The 21915-nt window shown below is 39.0% G+C and overlaps 1 protein-coding gene across 1 annotated transcript in view; it reads left to right on the top strand.

Moving 5' to 3' along the window:
• Nucleotides 1–21915, top strand: part of LOC133639416 (centrosomal protein of 44 kDa-like) — a 32308-nt gene that overhangs the window by 692 nt on the left and 9701 nt on the right. The window contains exons 3-12 of the mRNA XM_062032707.1: nucleotides 1602–1749; nucleotides 3290–3427; nucleotides 3706–3789; nucleotides 5708–5923; nucleotides 7998–8126; nucleotides 8376–8477; nucleotides 9444–9515; nucleotides 15172–15242; nucleotides 15370–15475; nucleotides 21909–21915. The exon at nucleotides 21909–21915 is cut by the window's right edge and continues 129 nt beyond it. Of these exons, the coding sequence (XP_061888691.1) occupies nucleotides 1602–1749; nucleotides 3290–3427; nucleotides 3706–3789; nucleotides 5708–5923; nucleotides 7998–8126; nucleotides 8376–8477; nucleotides 9444–9515; nucleotides 15172–15242; nucleotides 15370–15475; nucleotides 21909–21915 (1073 nt within the window). The remainder of the gene's footprint in view (nucleotides 1–1601; nucleotides 1750–3289; nucleotides 3428–3705; nucleotides 3790–5707; nucleotides 5924–7997; nucleotides 8127–8375; nucleotides 8478–9443; nucleotides 9516–15171; nucleotides 15243–15369; nucleotides 15476–21908) is intronic.

Here is a 21915-nt window from a genome sequence, read left to right as displayed (position 1 = left end):
TCCTGAGCAGATGCCCGAACCACCTCATCTGGCTCCTCTCGATGTGGAGGAGCAGCGGCTTTAGTTTGAGCTCCACCCGGATGACAGAGCTTCTCACCCTATCTCTAAGGGAGAGCCCCACCACCCGGTGGAGGAAACTCATTTCGGCCGCTTGTACCCGTGATCTTGTCCTTTCGGTCATAACCCAAAGCTTATGACCATAGGTGAGGATGGGAACATAGATCAACCGGTAAATTGAGAGCTTTGCCTTCCGGCTCAGCTCATTCTTCACCACAACGGATCCATACATATACATATAAATATATATATATATATATATTAGCAAAATTATTTCGGTACTTTTTGGTACTTTTCTAAATAAAGGGGTCCACAAAGAATTGCATTATTGGCTTTATTTTAACAAAAAATCTTACGGTACATTAAACATGTTTCTTACTGCAAGTTTGTCCTTAAATAAAATAGTGAACATACAAGACAACTTGTCTTTTATTAGTAAGTAAGCAAGCAAAGGCTCCTAATTTGTCAAAATTATTAAGGACAAGTGGTAGAAAATGAATTATTAATCTACTTGTTCATTTACTGCAGTGGTTCTTAACCTTGTTGGAGGTACCGAGCCCACCAGTTTCATATGCGCATTCACCGAACCCTTCTTTAGTGAAAAATAATACTCTGGTGGAGTGGGTGGGCAGGATTGTCCATGATGGCGCCTCCACTGTGTGCCAATAGTTTGGCCGACTTTCCGGATCAGTTTGTCAATCCGGTTTAAGTCCCTTTTGCTGGTGCTGCTCCCCCAACAAACCACTGCAAAGTACAGGGCACTGGCCACAACAGACTGAAAAAAGCTCTCCAACAGCTTGCTGCACACATTAAAGGACCTAAGCTTCCTCAAGAAAAAAGTGAAGTGAATTGTATTTATATAGCGCTTTTCTCTAGTGACTCAAAGCGCTTACATTACATTTAAACCAGTGTGGGTGGCACTGGGAGCAGGTGGGTAAAGTGTCTTGCTCAAGGACACAACGGCAGTGACTAGGATGGCGGAAGCGGGGATCGAACCTGGAACCGTCAAGTTGCTGGCACGGCCACTCTACCAACCGAGCTATACCGCCCTAAAAGAGTCTGCTCATGCCCTTCTTGTATGCAGCTTTGCTGTTGTCCTTCCAGTCCAGTCTGCTGGCACTTGTACTGCCCCACTACTGCCACCTCCCGGCCCTGGATCTTGATGGGGCTCCACAGACTCATTTGTGTTAGGAAATTAATGAATGAAAAGATTGTGAGGAGAAAAGTTTAATGTTTCAAAACATTACATTAGTACTAATAACTTGTAAGGAAAAGTTAAAATATCCCATATATAGACTAACTACTAAAGCACTTAACTTCTGAGTTATACCTAAAAAAAAACCATAATAATTATGATAATAACTATATTGCATGGTTGACTGCTCTTCAGTATAATTGAGGTGTAAAAGCTACACATCTACTTGCCTGTAGAATGTGATTGTTACTCTCTCTCTAAATATTTGAACTTTTTATTGTCTGTCATTAACTTGTGCTGCATGTCATATTCTTTGCCTTGTTTTACTCTTCTTTGATTTTTGTATCAGCCTGTCCAAAGGAGACCCCTCAGCTTTTCTGCCAATTTTGAGCTTCACTCTCACCATCTTCTCTCCACCTTTTGCTGAGCAACTTGTGGCAGCTGGACTGGAGCTGACCGGCAAAACTGACCTGCGATTCACTGACTCACTCTATAAGGTACACTACTTCACACTGACACGTTACATACGCAGTACATTTAAGGAGCCTCTCTTCTCTCACATTTTTATTTTGTCACAGAACAACCAAAGGCAAGCTACAGTATGTCGCTTTGAATTTCTGTCTGCAGCAATTTTCCGAACTAATTAGATTTTGTTTTGGTGGTAAACTGTTCAGTTTACTTACTGTACACTCATCCCGGGAATCAATGTCATATTGATGTATTTAAACCAATCTCCAGTTTCTTTTATCACATTATTATGTGTTGTGTTGCACTGCGTCCAAACTTTCCTAAGTGCAACATAATGTTTCATCTTCCTGGGTTGCTGGACTTCTTTCAACAAAAGTACCGTATTTTCCGGACTACAAGGCGCACTTAAAATCTTTTTTTTTCCTCAAAACTTGACATTACGCCTTATAACCCGGTGCGCCTAATGTAAGGAATAAGTTTGGTTGAGCTTACCCACATCGAAGCTATTTTATTTGGTACATGCTGTTATGATAAGTGTGACCAGTAGATGGCAGTCAAACACAAGAGATTAGTGTAGGCTGCACTATGATGGTAGTCTTATACACAAGAGATAAGTGTAGATTGCAATATGTCTCAAGTAAACAACACCAACATTTTTAATGTTCCATTGAAAATATAGAACATTACACACAGCGCTCAAAAATCTGTCAAAATGTTTTAGTACGACTTTGGTAAGCTATGAAGCTGCACGCTTGAAGCATTGTACTGTGCATCAACATATGAGTATTTTTATGGTGTGTGTATACGGTAAGACATTATCTGGCGTTTTTTTTCGCAATATTATTCAAAAGAAACTTTTCTTACCTCCTGGTACCTGCTGATCTGTATTTGGGATCTGCATAAATCCTGAAAAATTGCGCACGCCGACGCCGCAGTCGATAAGCTTCTTTTTCTCTATCTTCTTGTTATGGGACATTCATCCTCCGCTGTTGCCAATTCTAATATAAAGTAGTGTAAAGTTCTTACTTATATCTGTCAGTAATCTCGCCATGAAAGCACTAAAACATACCGGTCTAGTGAGTTTACATTATTCACCCAAGGAACTTTAGTTATTAGAGTTCCGGTCGGACTGTTTTTCACGGGTGTTTTTTTTTCGGATTAGAAGATGCTGCTCCGTTATTGATTTAAGTAAAGTCTGAATGTCATTAAAACAGTTAGATCCATCTTTTGACAATTCTTCCACTCCCGTCCTTGCACGCTACACCGCTACAACAAAGATGACGGGGAGAAGACGCTGTTGAAGGTGAGGCACATAAATACGACTGTCAGAAAGCGGCATGAAGATGGTCTGTAAAACATAATCTATGCAACAAGGAAATGTTTTAAATGTAGAAAAAAAAAATCATAATATGACCCCTTTAAGGTTGAGGGGAGAGTGCTGCACAGCTCAAATCCGCACAGTTGTGGCAGCATTTTTTCCCACTTAAGCACATAGTGCATTGGGTAGTAGACCATTTTTTTCAAAATTATCTTATTCATTCTTTTCAACCTCTTTGTTTGCTTTTTAAGATTCTGCGAGACATATTCCACTATAAACCCGTCCTCTCTAAGCAACAGTTCCTGCAGAAGGGTTTCTGTCAAAAAAAGATTTCTACAGTTTGTGACATCATTGACTTGGTTCTGAAGAGGCACAACGAGCTGAAAAAGGTACATGCAATTCTAAATGTATATTTTCTTATCAAACTGTTAAAATGCTGAATATGTTTATATTTGTATTAGCAATGGACTTATATGGTTGCATCAAAGCATACTTGCTTATTACCCAACTTTGACTGTCTCTCCTGACCACACTCTGAAAAATCCTACACGAAAATACACTTCCATTAAAATTCCTCTGCAAGGTGCTGTTTTCTTCATTAGCTTGTGTTCTCTCAATTTGCATCTGCTTTTTGAGGTAATTTTACTTTTTTGTGTGCATTCTCAAGCCCAGAGTCAGAAATCCTGTATCACACAAGCACATCCGAGGAGAAGATCATCCATCACTTACCAAGCCGGACATTGTTAATATAGTAAGTAGGCATGTGACAGTACGCCATCATCATAGATCAATGCATAACTCAGTGTCAAAGCCTAGTCGGGGAACAAAATTTTAAATATTTTGTATAAGTAGCTTTAAAAATTACATAATAAACTGCTAGCAGATAATTCTTCAAACCCCAAAACCGATGAAGTTGGCATGTTGTGTAATTCGCAAATAAAAACAGAATACAATGATTTGCAAATCCTTTTCAACTTATATTCAATTGAATAGACTGCAAAGACAAGATATTTAATGTTCGAACTGAGAAACTCAATTTTTTTTTTGCAAATAATCATTAACTTAGAATTTAATGGCAGCAACACATGGCAAAAAAGTTGGCACAGGGGCATTTTTACCACTGTGTTACATGGCCTTTCCTTTTAACAACACTCAGTAAACCTTTGGGAACTGAGGAGACACATTTTTGAAGCTTTTCAGGTGGAATTCTTTCCCATTCTTGCTTGATGTACAGCTTAAGTTGTTCAACAGTCCGGGGTCTCCGTAGTGATATATTAGGCTTCATATTGCGCAACACATTTTTAATGGGAGACGGGTCTGGACTACAGGCAGGCCAGTCTACTGTTGTAACAGGTGGCTTAGCATTGTCTTGCTGAAATAAGCAGGAGCGTCCATGATAACGTTGCTTGGATGTACCTTTCAGAATTAATTGTACCTTCACAGATGTGTAAGTTACCCATGCCTTGGGCACTAATACACCTCCATACCATCACAGATGCTGGCTTTTGAACTTTGCGCCTATAACAATCTGAATGGTTCTTTTCACCTTTGTTCCGGAGGACACGACATCCACAGTTTCCAGAAACAATTTGAAAAGTGGACTCGTCAGACCACAGAACACTTTTCCACTTTGCATCAGTCCATCTTAGATGTGCTCGGGGCCAGCGAAGCTGGCGGCGTTTCTGGGTGTTGTTGATGAATGGCTTTCGCTTTGCATAGTAGAGTTTTAACTTGCGCTTACAGATGTAGCGACCAACTGTAGTTACTGACAGTGGTTTTCTGAAGTGTTCCTGAGCCCATGTGGTGATATCCTTTACACACTGATGTTGCTTTTTGATGCAGTACCACATGAGGGATCAAAAGTTTGTGATATCATCGTTTACGTGCAGTGATTTCTCCAGATTATCTGAACCTTTTGATGATATTACGGATCGTAGATGGTGAAATCCCTAAATTCCTTGCAATAGCTCGTTGAGAAATGTTGTTCTTAAACTGTTGGAGAATTTGCTCACGCATTTGTTGACAAAGTGGTGACCCTCGCCCCATCCTTGTTTGTGAATGACTGAGCATTTCATAGAAGCTGCTTTTATACCCAATCATGGCACCCACCTGTTCCCAATTAGCCTGTTCCCCTGTGGGATTTTCCAAATAAGTATTTGATGAGCATTCCTCAACTTTCTCAGTCTTTTTTGCCACTTGTGCCAGCTTTTTTGAAACATGTTTCATGCATCAAATTCCAAATGAGCTAATATTTGCAAAAAATAACGTTTTCCAGTTCAAACGTTAAGTATCTTGTCTTTGCAGGATTAGCAAATCATTGTATTCTGTTTTTATTTACGATTTACACAACGTGCCAACTTCACTGGTTTTGGGGTTTGTACATTCAATTTGACAATAATGCTTCATATAACGTTCATAAAAGAATGTAATGTGTGTTCAATGATCTAGATCTAATAAGTAGTAGACCTAAATACATTTGTAGATCTAAATTATTGTAGATTGTAAAATATATATATAAATACAATAATTGTTCGAACGTTTGATTAAAGTTTCTTTACTCATAAAGCTTCTGGATGGTGCAGTGTGCATTGGAGGGAAGCAGTTGCTGCAATTATTTATCTTGGGAATGAATCTGATAAATAATGGTCTCAATTTCACTCTTGTCTTAGGTCTTTGACCGCCCTCATGTTGTAAATCACATGCAAAAAGAGGACTCACCACCACGCCACAGTGAAATGCCGCCCTTGCATGATGACGTGTTTTCATCCGATTCTCCTAAAAACGTGAACACCCAGCTTGATGAACATGAACATCAGCAGCAGCAGGAGGAGGAGGAAGAGGAGGAGGAGGATGAAGAGGAGGAGGAGGATGCGGTGGCGGTCCTTGTAAGAATTCCCTAAAGCTTTTCATTGCATTACAAATACAAGTAAAGTTAGAACTCATGCTATATCGTATGCAGTGTTGGGACTAACGCGTTACAAAGTAACGCGCTACTGTAACGCTGTTAGTTTCGGCGATAACTAGTAATCTAACGCGTTATTTTTTATATTCAGTAACTCAGTTACCGTTACTACATGATGCGTTACTGCGTTATTTTACGTTATTTTTTATGTAGTATCGGCTAGAAACAGAAGCGCTACGGTGTCGTTCTTCTGAATCTTCCTCTGTCACAAGCCGGAGAGAAGAAAAGAGGCGTGTGTGTGTGTCTGGGTGTGGGTGTGGGGAGGGGAGGAACACGCGTGATCCGCGGTTTGATATATGAAACAAAAAAAAAAGTTGTTCGCACGTTCAGTCCACACACAGCGTGGTCATGGCGAGCGGAGTAACGGAAGAGCTTGAACGCCCCGCGCCATTTAATCGGTGTGTTCATAGGTGCAGACTCCGTTGTGCAAGACGAGGGTTTTAAACACATGCTGAACGTGCTTGAGCCACGTTACGACATCCCGTCGCGCACCCACTTCAGCGATAAGATTGTGCCAGATATTTATGAGCAGGAGAAGAAAAAAGTTGTGGATGATGAACTATCCCGAGCATCATCTGTTGCGCTCATGACAGACTGGTGCACGTCCTGGGGAACTATGTGACGATAAGCGCTCACTTCATCACAGCAGACTGGGAGATGAGAAGACACGCCCCCTCTACGAGAGTCACCTTGCGCAGGTACTGACACAGGCAGTGGAGGAATGGAAGATAAAGATATCCCAGTCACACGTGATGATGCCAAAAATCACATAAATGCAGTGAATGAGACATTGGGACCACAGATAGGTGCTTTGCACATGTAGTGAATTTGGCATCACATCTCAGTCAATAGGATGGAGCGCCTCCTTGGGAGGATCAGGAAGGAGGTTTCCTACTTCCACCCAAGCACAACAGCTGCTCATGTGCTTAAGACAAAGCAAGAAATGCTAAAGCTGCCTACTCATAAAGCTCATACATGATGTCCCAACGAGGTGGAACTCCACTTATGATATGTTGGAGCAGCAGGCAGCTATATACTCTGCATTGACCCACAAGACAAATGTCAAAGACATCATCACCCTGGCTGATGATGATGTGAGAGTGGCAGAGGAGGTCCTCCAGGTGCTCAAACCCCTCAAAAGTGTTACATCTCCACTGAGCACTGAAACTTCACCATCTGTGTCAATGATCCTGCCACTGAAAACAAGGATTCTACAATCCATGACTCCAAGTGTGGAAGACAGCAGCATCACTCGAGATGTCAGGCTTCATTTCACTATCTATGTTTCAAGGAAGATGATGTGCCTTCTTATGTTGAACTTTAAGTTGTTTTTTATTAATGGTCATTGGTCCAAGTTTAAAGAAAGGAGAAATGCCTTTTTATGTTGCACTGTTTTTCATTAATTATGTTAAAAGGAAAATAAAAATGCATGTCAAGTTGATCAACAGATTGTATTATTCTCCAGTGCAATAACAGTATTGTAATGAAGGCTAAAAGGCCATTAATGGGAGCTTTAAAAAAAAAAAAAGAAGAAAAAAAGAAGTAACTAAATAGTTACTTTTCACAGTAACGCATTACTTTTTGGTGTAAGTAACTGAGTTAGTAACTGAGTTACTTTTGAAATTAAGTAACTAGTAATTGTAACTAGTTACTGGTTTTCAGTAACTAACCCAACACTGATCGTATGTTGTCTGACAAATATAATCTGGCACATTTTGGACAAAAAAAACAACCAACTGTTGTCTTCACTCTTTAGGCCACACTTTCCAGTACTTGAAGCTTGTTAAGATGCTTTAAAAAAGCTTTGGTAGAAATATACATGTTTGGTTGTTTGTCTGAGCCAAAGTAAACCGATCAAATAAAGCACACAATAATTAGAAACCGAAGGGTTACTGCATGCTTTCAATTTGTCACGGAGTATACAAATGCTGTACATTTTTAAAACATTACACTCACGCCCAATAGTCATTTATGCACGATGTCATTGTGTCTTTCAGTCTTCCATGGTTGAGCAAAGGCTGTCTGCTATGGAAGTTAAAATTGAGAGTCTTCTTTGTGGTCTTCAAAGGCTCAGTGCTCTGGAGGAACATCTGGAGGAGCTAGAGAGCCGAAGTAACCCTGAAAAAGTGATTGTGACACATTTTATTATTTTATTCATTTATTAGCAAAATATGTTTGCAGACAAGCTTAAGCCACTTTTTGGGACAATACTATTCTGATGCTAAAATCCAGTTTAGCTTATAGGAAGGCTAATGAAACAAATAATTAAATGGATCCATTTTTTTTTCAACTCTCTCTCCAGTTTGACCAAAAATCTACACATGAGGTCAGAAGTATACATACTGTGTATATTCAGTGCTTTTGTATTGTTACAGAAGGAGGAAGGAGAAGTCATCACAATACCTCGAGAGAGCTGGGAAAATCTTATTGGTAGAGTCTTTTTGCTGGAAACCAAATTGGAACTGGGCCTTGTAAAGGTAGGACACATGCAGCCAGACACACCACTTCTTCTATTGGGTTTTTTTTCAATATAACCTGACAGACACAGAAAAAAAGCTAATCATTATTGGTTGAAACATTGTAGATGGCAAAAGAACAAGTCACTCTTAGATCAGAGAGCTATTTTTTTTATGTCTGCGGCACAATCTAAAAGTACTAATGTTAAAATAAAAATTGTAGAAAATGGAATACATTTGCAAACAAGTAAGTAATAAACAATAAAACAAAGAACACCACACTTACAGTCTCTAATTTCCTTAAATCTATATGTAGTTTGTTTTGAAAATGAAAAACACCAAAATGGCCCACGGTCTCCTTTTATTTTTAGTGTTCGGCTCTCAGTGGGTATGTTTGGTCATCGATGCTTTAGGAAAAGGAAGGCTTGTTTCCAGCTGTGTTTGTGCTAACGCTCAAAACAAATCAACATGCTTCCATTACCGTGTATGTGCAGTGGTCTGTGCAGAAAACAGAAATGCGGACACATACGCATTCTCTCACAGAAGTGAGTACAGAACTCTCATTTTAGCAACCATTCTTTTGACTGTATGCCAAGGGACTATACCGGAAAAAATAGTAAACGTTATACTTTAAAGTGGTCAGTGTACAGCTTGTTTAGTAAAAAATAAGGTACCGTATTTTCCAGACCATAGGGCGCACTGGATTGTAAGGCGCACTGCTGATGAATGGTGTATTTTTGTATCTTTTTTAATATATTTGGCGCACCGGATTTTATGGCGCATTAAAGGAGTCATATTATTTATTTATTTTATAAATGGAAAACACTTCCTTGTGGTCTACATAACATGTGATGGTGGTTCTTTGGTCAAAATGTTGCATTGAGTTAGAAGAAAACTAACAGTAATACTATATAGTGCATGTTGTAACTATGTTAGAGTGTTGTGCACCATCATGTAAATGCCATGACATGTGCCTCTTTTTTGTAGTCATGTGTACCTCCAACATGCCAGACCTCTTCTGCACCACCCTATGTCAGCTCCATGTCTGATGCTTTAAAGGTGAGACCGTCTTTGTTAGTTGGAATCCATTAGAACATTCTGTGTAGAGTTTGTTTGCTCTCCTTGTGTGTCTGTGTTTTCTCCTCCCACATTCCAAAAATGTGCATAATGTAAACCAAAGTGTACATAGGTATGATTGAATGTGAATGAGGAATTCTTGTCGGTATGTACAAAACCCAAAACCGTTACCAATTACGTTGTGTAATTCGGAAATAAAAACAGAATACAATGATTTGCAAATCCTTTTCAACTTATATTCAATTGAATAGACTGCAAAGACAAGATATTTAATGTTCCAACTGAGAAACTTAATTTTATTTTGCAAATAATCATTAACTTAGAATTTAATGGCAGCAACACACTGCAAAAAAAGTTGGCACGGGCATTTTTACCACTGTGTTAAATGGCCTTTCCTTTTAACAACACTCGGTAAACGTTTGGGAACTGAGGAGACCATTTTTTTAAGCTTTTCAGGTGAAATTATTTCCCATTCTTGCTTGATGTACAGCTTAAGTTGTTCAACAGTCCGGGGTCTCTGTTGTGGTATTTTAGGCTTCATATTGCTCTACACATTTTCAATGGGAGACAGGTCTGGACTACAAGCAAGCCAGTCTAATATCCGCACTCTTTTACTATGAAGCCACACTTTTGTGACTCGTGGCTTGGCATTGTCTTGCTGAAATAAGCAGGGGCGTCCATGATAACGTTGCTTGGATGGCAACATATGTTGCTCCAAAACCTGTATGTACCTTTCAGCATTAATGGTGCCTTCACAGATGTGTAAGTGACCCATGCCTTGGGCACTAATACACCCCCATACCATCACAAATGTTGTCTTTTGAACATTGTGCCTATAACAATCCGTATGGTTCTTTTCTTCTTTGTTCCGGAGGACACGACGTCCACAGTTTCCAAAAACAATTTGAAATGTGAACTCGTCAGACCACAGAACACTTTTCCACTTTGCATCAGTCCATCTTAGATGAGCTCGGGCCCAGCGAAGCCGGCGGCGTTTCTGGGTGTTGTTGATAAATGGCTTTGGCTTTGCATAGTAGAGTTTTAACTTGCACTTACAGATGTAGCAACGAACTGTAGTTACTGACAGTGGTTTTCTGAAGTGTTCCTGAGCCCATGTAGTGATATCCTTTACACACTGATGTCACTTTTTGATGCCGTGCCGCCTGAGGAATCGAAGGTCCGTAATATCATCGCTTGCGTGCAGTGGTTTCTCCAGATTCTCTGAACCTTTTGATGATATTACGGACCATAGATGGTGAAATCCCTAAAATCCTTGCATAAGCTTGTTGAGAAATGTTGTTCTTAAACTGTTGGACAATTCGCTCACGCTTTTGTTGACAAAGTGGTGACCCTCACCCCATCCTTGTTTGTGAATGACTGAGCATTTCATGGAAGCTGCTTTTATACCCAATCATGGCACCCACCTGTTCTCAATGAGCCTGTTCACCTCTGGGATGTTCCAAATAAGTGTTTGATGAGCATTCCTCAACTTTCTCATTCTTTTTGCCACTTGTGCCAGCTTTTTTGAAACATGTTGCAGGCATCAAATTCCAAATGAGCTAATATTTGCAAAAAATAACAAAGTTTTTCCAGTTTGAATGTTAAGTATCTTGTCTTTGCAGTCTATTCAATCGAATATAGGTTGGAAAGGATTTGCAAATCATTGTATTCTGTTTTTATTTACCATTTACACAACGTGCCAACTTCACTGGTTCTGGGTTTTGTACAGGTGCATCTCAATAACCATTGAGTCGTGCGACTCAGTTTATCAACAGCGTGCATGTACAATATGGTTATTATTATTGTGGGGATACATTTCATTGGTGTATCAGTGCAAAACAACTATCTTACTAAAATGTGTTAATATACAGTAAATTAGATTATCCACTTGCATTTAGCATTAGCATTTGAACATTGTTGCATTAAGTACCGTATTTTTCGGACTATAAGTCGCAGTTTTTGGGGGTGCGACTTATACTCAGGAGCGACTTATGTGTGAAATTATTAACACATTACCGTAAAATATCAAATAATATTATTTAGCTCATTCACGTAAGAGACTAGACGTATAAGATTTCATGGGATTTAGCGATTAGGTGTGACAGATTGTTTGGTAAACGTATAGCATGTTCTATATGTTATAGTTATTTGAATGACTCTTACCATAATATGTTACGTTAACATACCAGGCACGTCCTCAGTTGGTTATTTATGCGTCATATAACGTACACTTATTCAGCCTGTTGTTCACTATTCTTTATTTATTTTAAATTGCCTTTCAAATGTCTATTCTTGGTGTTGGGTTTTATCAAATACATTTCCCCCCAAAAATGCGACTTATACTCCAGTGCGACTTATATATGTTATTTTCCTTCTTTATTATGCATTTTCGGCCGGTGCGACTTATACTCCGAAAAATACGGTACATACTTGTCTCGCTCTTTGTCCAGGATGATTTAAAAGACAGACTACATCGGATCAACAGCATGTAAGTCATTTGTTGGCTTAAATAGCATTTAAAAAAATATGTAATTGACTGTTCTTGTGTTTTGACATACAGGCTGAAGAGTACCTCCACGCTGATTAATACAGAATCCTCCACAGAAAACTGATCAATGATTTACCATTTTTCCTATGCAGTAACTTTCAAGTATTCACAGAAGCTCCTGTTCATTCTCTGGTTGGTCTTGAGCTAGTGTGAAAATGTAGTTATCTTTTTGACAAAGTTAAACAGTATAGATACTGTTCAGACAAACTGGCAGTTGGTGTTGGGTCATGTTTGTATTTAGCGAAATTCCAAAAAGCCATAAATTTGTAATTTAAAGGTGCTGTAAATGGAATTATTTTCTACAATGGGCTGACAAATTATGCATTTTTGAATAAAATCAATCATTAATATTGCTATTTTGAGCCCTGCACTGTTGAAGACTCATCTAGCACCCATTCACACTTGCTGCCTGTTAGATATTAGAAGTAAAATAAATGCAGTGTTTCCACCACTTTACACCGATGAGGTGGCAGAGGCATCAACTATTCGCCTTACCCCCAAACTTTCTCAGTGATCGTTGTCTCTATATACCATAACTAGATTAAATGTGTCTTAAAACCATAATTTATGTTTTCTGTCATTGTTTGTTGATATTACATGTTTATGTTGTAATTCCTTGGCTGTTTCTGCCACATCATGTCATTAGCAAGAGGCAGAAATAAGTTTGTTAATAGGTTAAGGCAGACGGGAAAGGCCGCACAATGTCTTATTAAATGATTTATTTTGACACAGAGTAATTCGATTCACCATGTAAGAATGTGATAATGCTGTCAGTGTTATTAGTTGTGTAAATGTAACTATGTGAGCATGATGTGATGAATTTTTGGAGGGTAACCAAACTAAACGGCTGCGATGTCTTTTAACTTATGCTTAAGAGACGTATGACGTAATTTGCGTTGTGAAAAAAATAAATCATGTCTTTGTTTTTCCAAATTATACAGTATGTCACAACACTGGTCTTCAGCAGCTCATTGTATTGTTAGCATACTACAAAACATTTGTGAAATGCAAAAAATACATTTTACAAACCCCAAAACCAGTAAAGTTGGCACGTTGTGTAAATCGTAAATAAAAACAGAATACAATGATTTGCAAATCATTTTCAACCTATATTCAATTGAATAGACTTTATGTTCGAACTGGAAAACTTTATTTTTGCAAATATTAGCTCATTTGGAATTTGATGCCTGCAACATGTTTCAAAAAAGCTGGCACAAGTGGCAAAAAAAGACTGAGCAAGTTGAGGAATGCTAATCAAACACTTATTTGGAACATCCCACAGGTGAATAGGCTAATTGGGAACAGGTGGGTGCCATGATTGGGTATAAAAGCAGCTTCCAAGAAATGTTCAGTTATTCACAAACAAGGATGGGGCGAGGGTCACCACTTTGTGAACAAAAGCGTGAGCAAATTGTCCAACAGTTTAATAACAACATTTCTCAACCAGCTATTGCAAGGAATTTAGGGATTTCACCATCTACGGTCCATGATATCATCAAAAGATTCAGATAATCTGGAGAAATCACTGCACGTAACATTGAACGCCCGAGACCTTGGATCCCTCAGGCGGTACTGCATCAAAAAGCGACATCAGTGCGTAAAGGACATCACCACATGGGCTCAGGAACACTTCAAAAAACCACTGTCAGTAACTACAGTTCATTGCTACATCTGTAAGTGCAAGTTAAAACTACTATGCAAAGCGAAAGCCATTCATCAACAACACCCAGAAACGCCGCCGGCTTCGCTGGGCCCGAGCTCATCTAAGATGGACTGATGCAAAGTGGAGAAATGTTCTTTGGTCTGACGAGTCCACATTTAAAATAGTTTTTGGAAACTGTGTACGTCGTGTCCTCCGAAACAAAGAGGAAAAGAACCATCCGGATTGTTCTAGGCGCAAAGTTCAAAAGCCAGCATCTGTGATGGTATGGGGGTGTATTAGTGCCCAAGGCATGGGTAATTTACACATCTGTGAAGGCACCATTAATGCTGAAAGGTACATACAGGTTCTGGAGCAACATATGTTGCCATCCAAGCAAAGTCATCATGGACGCCCCTGCTTATTTCAGCAAGACAATGCCAAGCCATGTGTTACAACAGCGTGGCTTCATAGTAAAAGAGTGCGGGTACTAGACTGGCCTGCCTGAAGTCCAGACCTGTCTCCCATTGAAAATGTGGGGCGCTTTATGAAACCTAAAATACGAGACCCCGGACTGTTGAACAACTTAAGCTGTACATCAAGCAAGAATGGGAAAGAATTCCACCTGAAAAGCTTCAAAAATTGGTCTCCTTAGTTCCCAAACGTTTGCTGAGAGTTGTTAAAAAGAAAGGCCATGTAACACCGCAGTAACAATGCCCCTGTGCCAACTTTTTTTTTGCAATGTGTTGCTGCCATTAAATTCTAAATCACGGATTATTTGCAAAAAAAATAAGTTTCTCAGTTTGAACATTAAATATCTTGTCTTTGCAGTCTGTTCAATTGAATATAAGTTGAAAAAGATTTGCAAATCATTTTATTCTGTTTTTATTTACGATTTACACAACGTGCCAACTTCACTGGCTGTGTATAACATACGTAAATATGTAAAATAAAATCGGTTAAAAGTATTATTTATATAAATGTGAGTATATTAAAACAGCATTGTAAATATTTGGTTTCTTTAATGTAATTTAAAATCATAAAAAAGACTTGGGTACCACAGCAATTCCTTCGATTAACCACTAGATGGCTGTATTAGAACGACAACGTAAGAAATATATTGTCCCCATTGCAGACTGTCAGGCACTGCTTTATTACGCTACGTATCAAACAAATAAAAGTCACTGTTCTATTGTGCTCTTTTGTAAGTATGCAGTGTTATAATATCTATTATATCTCCAAACAACAAGATTTTGTCTAAACAAATGTTATAACAGGATTCAGATTATGGCCTGTAGAACTTAAATCGAGAAACGGCAACAGGGGCGGACGTTCGTAAATCAAGGCGGGAGATGTCTTCCGGTTTAGTATAGTTGGACATGTGTGTTTATTCTATACACAATTCTGTAAACGTCTGAGTAGTCGTAATAGTCATAGTTGTTTTTCCACAGCGTTCAAACGTCATATATCAGCAAAAAGCTGTTTTAAACACCATGGAAGACACGACTGGCCCTTGTAATGGGTAAGTCATATTTTGTTTCACAACAGCCACACTCTTTGGAAAGCATCAAAGGGACAAGCGGTAGGAAATGGATGGATGGCATTTTTCACATGCTTACAATGGCGTCATGATGTTTAAATGTGTGCAGCATTAACACAACAACTAAGAAGAGGGACGACTATCTGGAGTGGCCTGACTACTTCATGGCTGTGGCCTTCTTGTCAGCACAGAGGAGCAAAGATCCCAGCTCACAGGTATTTTTATTTCAATGTTACTTTTTCTAACTAGTCTGCATTCCGTACTCTCTTACTACTCCAGTTTGTTCACTTTATTCGGCTCCCGGGACCGCAGAGTGGAATGTCAGGTTACTTCTCAACTTGCATGTTGAAGACTTTTCGAACTGAATGTCCTCAAGTCAGCCAATGGTTTTAAAGGCCTATTGAAATGAGATTTTCTTATTTAAACGGGGATAGCAGATCTATTCTATGTGTCATACTTGATAATTTCGCGATATTGCCATATTTTTGCTGAAAGGATTTAGTAGAGAACATCAACGATAAAGTTCGCAACTTTTGGTCGCTGATAAAAAAGCCTTGCCTGTACCGGAAGTAGTGTGACGTCACAGGTTGTGGAGCTCCTCACATCTGCACATTGTTTACAATCATGGCCACAAGCAGCGAGAGCGATTCGGCCCGAGAAAGCGACGATTTCCCCATTAATTGGAGCGAGGATGAAAGATTCGTGGATGAGGAAAGTGAGAGTAAAGGACTAGAGGGCAGTGGAAGCGATTCAGATAGGGAAGATGCTGTGAGAGGCGGGTGGGACCTGATATTCAGCTGGGAATGACTAAAACAGTAAATAAACACAAGACATATATATACTCTATTAGCCACAACACAACCAGGCTTATATTTAATATGCCACAAATTAATCCCGCATAACAAACGCCTCCCCCCTCCCATCCATATAACCCGCCAATACAAATCAAACACCCGCACAACACACTCAATCCCACAGCCCAAAGTACCGTTCACCTGCGCAAAGTTAATACAGCACATATATTTCCCCAAAGTTACGTACGTGCCATGCACATAGCGGCACGCACGTACGGGCAAGCGATCAAATGTTTGGAAGCCGCAGCTGCGTACTCACGGTACCGCATATCCAACTCAAAGTCCTCCTGGTAAGAGTCTCTGTTGTCCCAAGCCAATGGTAAAGCTTGTCCCAGGCCAATGGTAAAGTATGACTGTCATCGTTCGGGAATGTAAACAATGAAACACCGGCTACGTGTTTGTGTTGCTGCAGCCGGCCGCTAATACACCGCTTCCCACCTACAGCTGTCTTCTTTGCTATCTCCATTGTTTATTAAACAAATTGCAAAAGATTCACCAACACAGATGTCCAGAATACTGTGGAATTTTGCGATGAAAACAGACGACTTAATAGCTGGCCACAATGGTGTCCCAAAATGTCCGCTACAATCCGTGACGTCACGCGCAAACGTCATCATATCGAGACGTTTTCAGCAGGATATTTCGAGGGAAATTTAAAATTGCACTTTACTAATCTAACCTGGCCGTATTGGCATGTGTTGCAATGTTAAGATTTCATCATTGATATATAAACTATCAGACTGCGTGGTCGGTAGTAGTGGGTTTCAGTAGGCCTTTAATTGTTGTGTTGTATTTTTTTAGAGCAGGGGTCACCAACGCGGTGCCCGCGGTCACCAGGTATCCCGTAAGGACCAGATGAGTCGCCCGCTGGCCTGTTCTAAAAATAGCTCAAATAGCAGCACTTACCAGTGAGTTGCCTCTATTTTTTTAATTTTTATTTATTTACTAGCAAGCTGGTCTCGCTTTGGCCGACATTTTTAATTCTAAGAGAGACAAAACTCAAATAGAATTTGAAAATCCAAGAGAATATTTTAAAGACTTGGTCTTCACTTGTTTAAATAAATTCATTATTTTTTTAACTTTGCTTCTTATAACTTTCAGAAAGACAATTGTAGAGAAAAAATACAACCTTAAAAATGATTTTAGGATTTTTAAACAAATATACCTTTTTACCTTTTAAATTCCTCCCTCTTCTTTCCTGACAATTTAAATCAATGTTCAGTAAAAAAATTTTTTATTGTAAAGAATAATAAATACATTTTAATTTAATTCTTCATTTTAGCTTCTGTTTTTTCGACGAAGAATATTTGTGAAATATTTCTTCAAACTTATTATGATTAAAATTCAAAAAAATTATTCCGGCAAATCTAAAAAAATCTGTAGAATCAAATTTAAATCTTATTTCAAAATCTTTTGAATGTTTTTTTTTTAATTTTTGTTCTGGAAAATCTAGAAGAAATAATGATTTGTCTTTGTTAGAAATATAGCTTGGTTGGTCCAATTTGTTATATATTCTAACAAAGTGCAGATTGGATTTTAACCTATTTAAAACATGTCATCAAAATTCTAAAATTAATCTTAATCAGGAAAAATTACTAATGATGTTCCATAAATTATTTTTTAAATTTTTTCAAAAAGATTCAAATTAGCTACTTTTTCTCTTCCTTTTTTCGGTTGAATTTTGAATTTTAAAGAGTCGAAATTGAAGATAAACTATGTTTCAAAATTTAATTATCATTTTTTTCGTGTTTTCTCCTCTTTTAAACCGTTCAATTAAGTGTAAATATCATTAATTATTAATAATAACGTAGAGTTAAAGGTAAATTGAGCAAATTGGCTATTTCTGGCAATTTATTTAAGTGTGTATCAAACTGGTAGCCCTTCGCATTAATCAGTACCCAAGAAGTAGCTCTTGGTTTCAAAAAGGTTGGTGACCCCTGTTCTAGAGCATGTGTATACATTCTTGTATCAAACAAACTCGGTAGTTTTACCTTATTTCAATGACGGCATGTATACTGTTTCCCACAGAACTGCAATCTATCTATGGCTGACATAATGTATGCAATTGCTCTGCCCTGTGCAGTGTGGACACCAAAAAAGCAATTGTTAATGCACCACCATGTAGAAACTGAAACGACATATGTTGTGTAAGGCCATGTCCACACGAACACAGATACTTATCTCATACTTATCTCTGCATTTAGGCCTCTTGTCCACACGCAGACACATACTTTTGTCTTTAAAAATGCAGACTTTTACAAAAGCTGGCCAAAGTGTAGAGATCCTAAACCAGTGGTTCTTAACCTGGGTTCGATCGAAACCTAGGGGTTCGGTGAGTCGGCCTCGGGGGTTCGGCAGAGCCTCCGCCGCGGAGGTCAAGACACGCCCGACTCATCGTGTAAATAAAAACTTCTCCCTGTCGGTGTATTATGGATACCCGCAAACAATGTTCCCTCTAATTTTCCATATGTGTGAGCAAACGCAAAAACTCCTTGAGCATTCAGTGGCGCACATGTGAGCGACGTCAGACGTGCACATGCACTGTGGTCACACCTGCAGCACACCTGTCCCAAACCTGACTAAATAACAAGTTCAATGTTTTAATATTGTAATCAAATGAAAGCAGTCATTTCCATGAGATTATTTTCTAATATAGGTGTTTTGGCCCACTTACAATGACTATAACATATTGTTTTTCATGAGCTGTGTACTAGTATTATATATCTGGGTGGGGGTCCTGCTTTGGAAATAATGTGTATCCCTTTCAGATATCGCATTTAGTTCACTAAAATATTCACATGTTGCACAATGAGATGTAAACATGGGATTATGTGTACATTCCTGTAACTTTCTGTTTGTAAAATATATCTTTATTAGTATTTCTTTAATATAATAACATCATTTTATGATTACGGTTCGGTGAATGCGCATATGAAACTTGTGGGGTTCGGTACCTCCAACAAGGTTAAGAACCACTGTCCTAAACTCTCCGCTGAGCTTATGCGTGTACATGGCGCAAACGGAGACTTGTGATGACGTCACGGTTGTGTGCTGTCATTTCCGAGCTCAACAACACTGCCTTGCTGCCTTTAAACACACTATAAGATGACTTACTGTATGTTTGAACGTAAACATGCTGCTCTTTTCACTCAACATCAACAAAAGACACATCAAAATGGGCTTAGCGACACTCCCGCCACCGCAAATGACAGTCGGCTGTTTTGGATACGATTGCTGTGGAACCTCCACCCAAGTATGGGAGACTCCCAAATTTCAGTGCCCCTCCCGAAAATCTCCCGGGGCAACCATTCTCCCGATTTCCACTAGGACAACAATATTGACAATGATAATCTTGAATAGTTGAAACGTTCACATTAACTTTTACTCTAATGATTTAGAATTGGCTCACAAAACTGTTTAATATGAGAATGTATTTTTTATTGTTCTGTCATAGTAACCGTAGCTGCCATTTGACACTTGGCAGCAGACGTTGCTATGTTAACCGTGCCAAAGAAATCTGGCACCGTTAATTGCTGCCCGCCTTTAATTGCAGACTTGTGTAATTTCATATGAGTATGAAATTGTTATATCGTTACATTCCTAGTGTTATTGTTGCATCCCCACACCATACGCAACTTTTTGGTCCTGTTTTGAGTGTAGCCTTTACAGATACGACTCCAGTTCTGCCTTACAATAAGAAGACGTAGCAGGATCAATCAATGTTTAAAAGGCACAGATCCCTCAGGACTATCTTTTTCAACTAATTTAAAACAAATCTAGCAACTTTTTCTTGTCTAAATGGACATTTTTGGAGCTCTAATCAACGAACAGCAGGTCACAGTACAATACACCCCCCCACTCCCTCCCATCTTAAAACATTAGCCACATGGTAAAATTATTGGTATTTCTAAAATATTTTTTCTCTCATGTTTTTGCTCAATTTGTGTCTACCCCATCGAGAAAAATTGCATGGACATGTGTCATGGCACAGTGGATGATAATGTCTAGGGATGTAACGATAAACGGTATGATGGTGAACCGTGGTAAAACTTCCCACAGTTAATATTACCATTTTCAATTAAAATGTTCGTAAAACCGTGATTGATAACACATTGATAAACTCAAAGGGCTCATTTATTAGAGAAGCAAGCACTAGCTAGCTTAAATGCTAACATGAAAACAAGAGACATTTATGTCTTTCTCCATTATCAATGATGAAATCTTAACATTGCAACACATGCCAATACGGCCGGGTTAACTTATAAAGTGCAATTTTAAATTTCCCGCGAAACTTCCGGTTGAAAACGTCTGTGTATGATGACGTATGCGCATGAAGTCAATGGTTGAAACGGAAGTATTCGGACCCCATTGGATCCAATACAAAAAGCTCTGATTCCATCGCAAAATCCCACAGTATTCTGGACATCTGTGTTGGTGAATCTTTTGCAATTTGTTTAATCAACAATGAAGACTGCAAAGAAGAAAGCTGTAGGTGGGGATCGGTGTATTAGCGACGGACTACAGCAACACAACCAGGAGGACTTTGAGATTGATAGCAGACGCGCTATCCGATGCTAGCCGCCGACCGCATCTATGATCGGGTGAAGTCCTTCGTCGCTCCGTCGATCGCTGGAACGCAGGTGAGCACGGGTGGAGCGCTAATGTTTTTATCATAGCTCTGACGAGGTCCCGTAGCTAAGTTAGCTTCAATGGCGTCGTTAGCAACAGCATTGTTAAGCCTTACCAGGCTGAGAATTTTTAACCGTGTAGTTACATGTACATGGTTTAATAGTATTGTTGATCTTCTGTCTATCCTTCCAGTCAGGGGTTTATTTATTTTGTTTCTATCTTCATTTGAGAACGATGCTATCACGTTAGCTCAGTAGCTAAGTGTGTCACCGATGTATTGTCGTGGAGATAAAAGTCACTTTAAATGTCCATTTCGCGTTCTCGACTCTCATTTTCAAGAGGATATAGTATCCGAGGTGGTTTAAAATACAAATCCGTGATCCACAATAGAAAAAGGAGATAGTGTGGAATCCAATGAGCCAGCTTGTACCTAAGTTACGGTCAGAGCGAAAAAAGATACGTCCATCACTGCCTCTCCAGTCCTTCACTGTAACGTTCCTCATCTACGAATCTTTCATCCTCGCTCAAATTAATGGGGTAATTGTCGCTTTGTCGCTCCGAATCTCTCGCTCCATTGTAAACAACGGGGAATTGTGAGGAATACTAGCTCCTGTGACGTCACGCTACTTCCGGTACAGGCAAGGCTTTTTTTTATCAGCGAGCAAAAGTTGCGAACTTTATCGTCGATTTTCTCTACTAAATCCTTTCAGCAAAAATATGGCAATATCGCGAAATGATCAAGTATGACACACAGAATGGATCTGCTATTCCCGTTTAAATAAAAATAATTCATTTCAGTAGGCCTTTAATAATCATGATACTTTTGGTGACAAACCGTTACGTCCCTAATGATATCACCTACCCTCCCTTGAATATTTTTGCGGGTTGGTGGTCATGCGGCGGGTTTTAACTGGGGATTATTTTTAAGTCTTTCTTTCGATGTCTGTTATAAAAAGTGGCAGATTATTAAAGTGCGCATGTGCAGCAAACATAAGAAGAAGATGAATTCAGATGTGTCATATCCTACGTTGTTTATTTTGCTTAAACAAAACGTGAGGAAAAAGGCAAGTTTTTGCACTTAAAAAAATGATGGCAAACAAAGTGTGGGTGTGATAACATGCTTACATTTATAATAATAATAATCATGTTTCATCTGTAAATACAGGTAGGTG

This window comes from Entelurus aequoreus, linkage group LG22 (assembly GCF_033978785.1).
Source record: "Entelurus aequoreus isolate RoL-2023_Sb linkage group LG22, RoL_Eaeq_v1.1, whole genome shotgun sequence".
NCBI classification, from domain to species: Eukaryota; Metazoa; Chordata; class Actinopteri; order Syngnathiformes; family Syngnathidae; genus Entelurus; species Entelurus aequoreus.
This window is presented reverse-complemented; position numbering and strand designations above follow the sequence as displayed.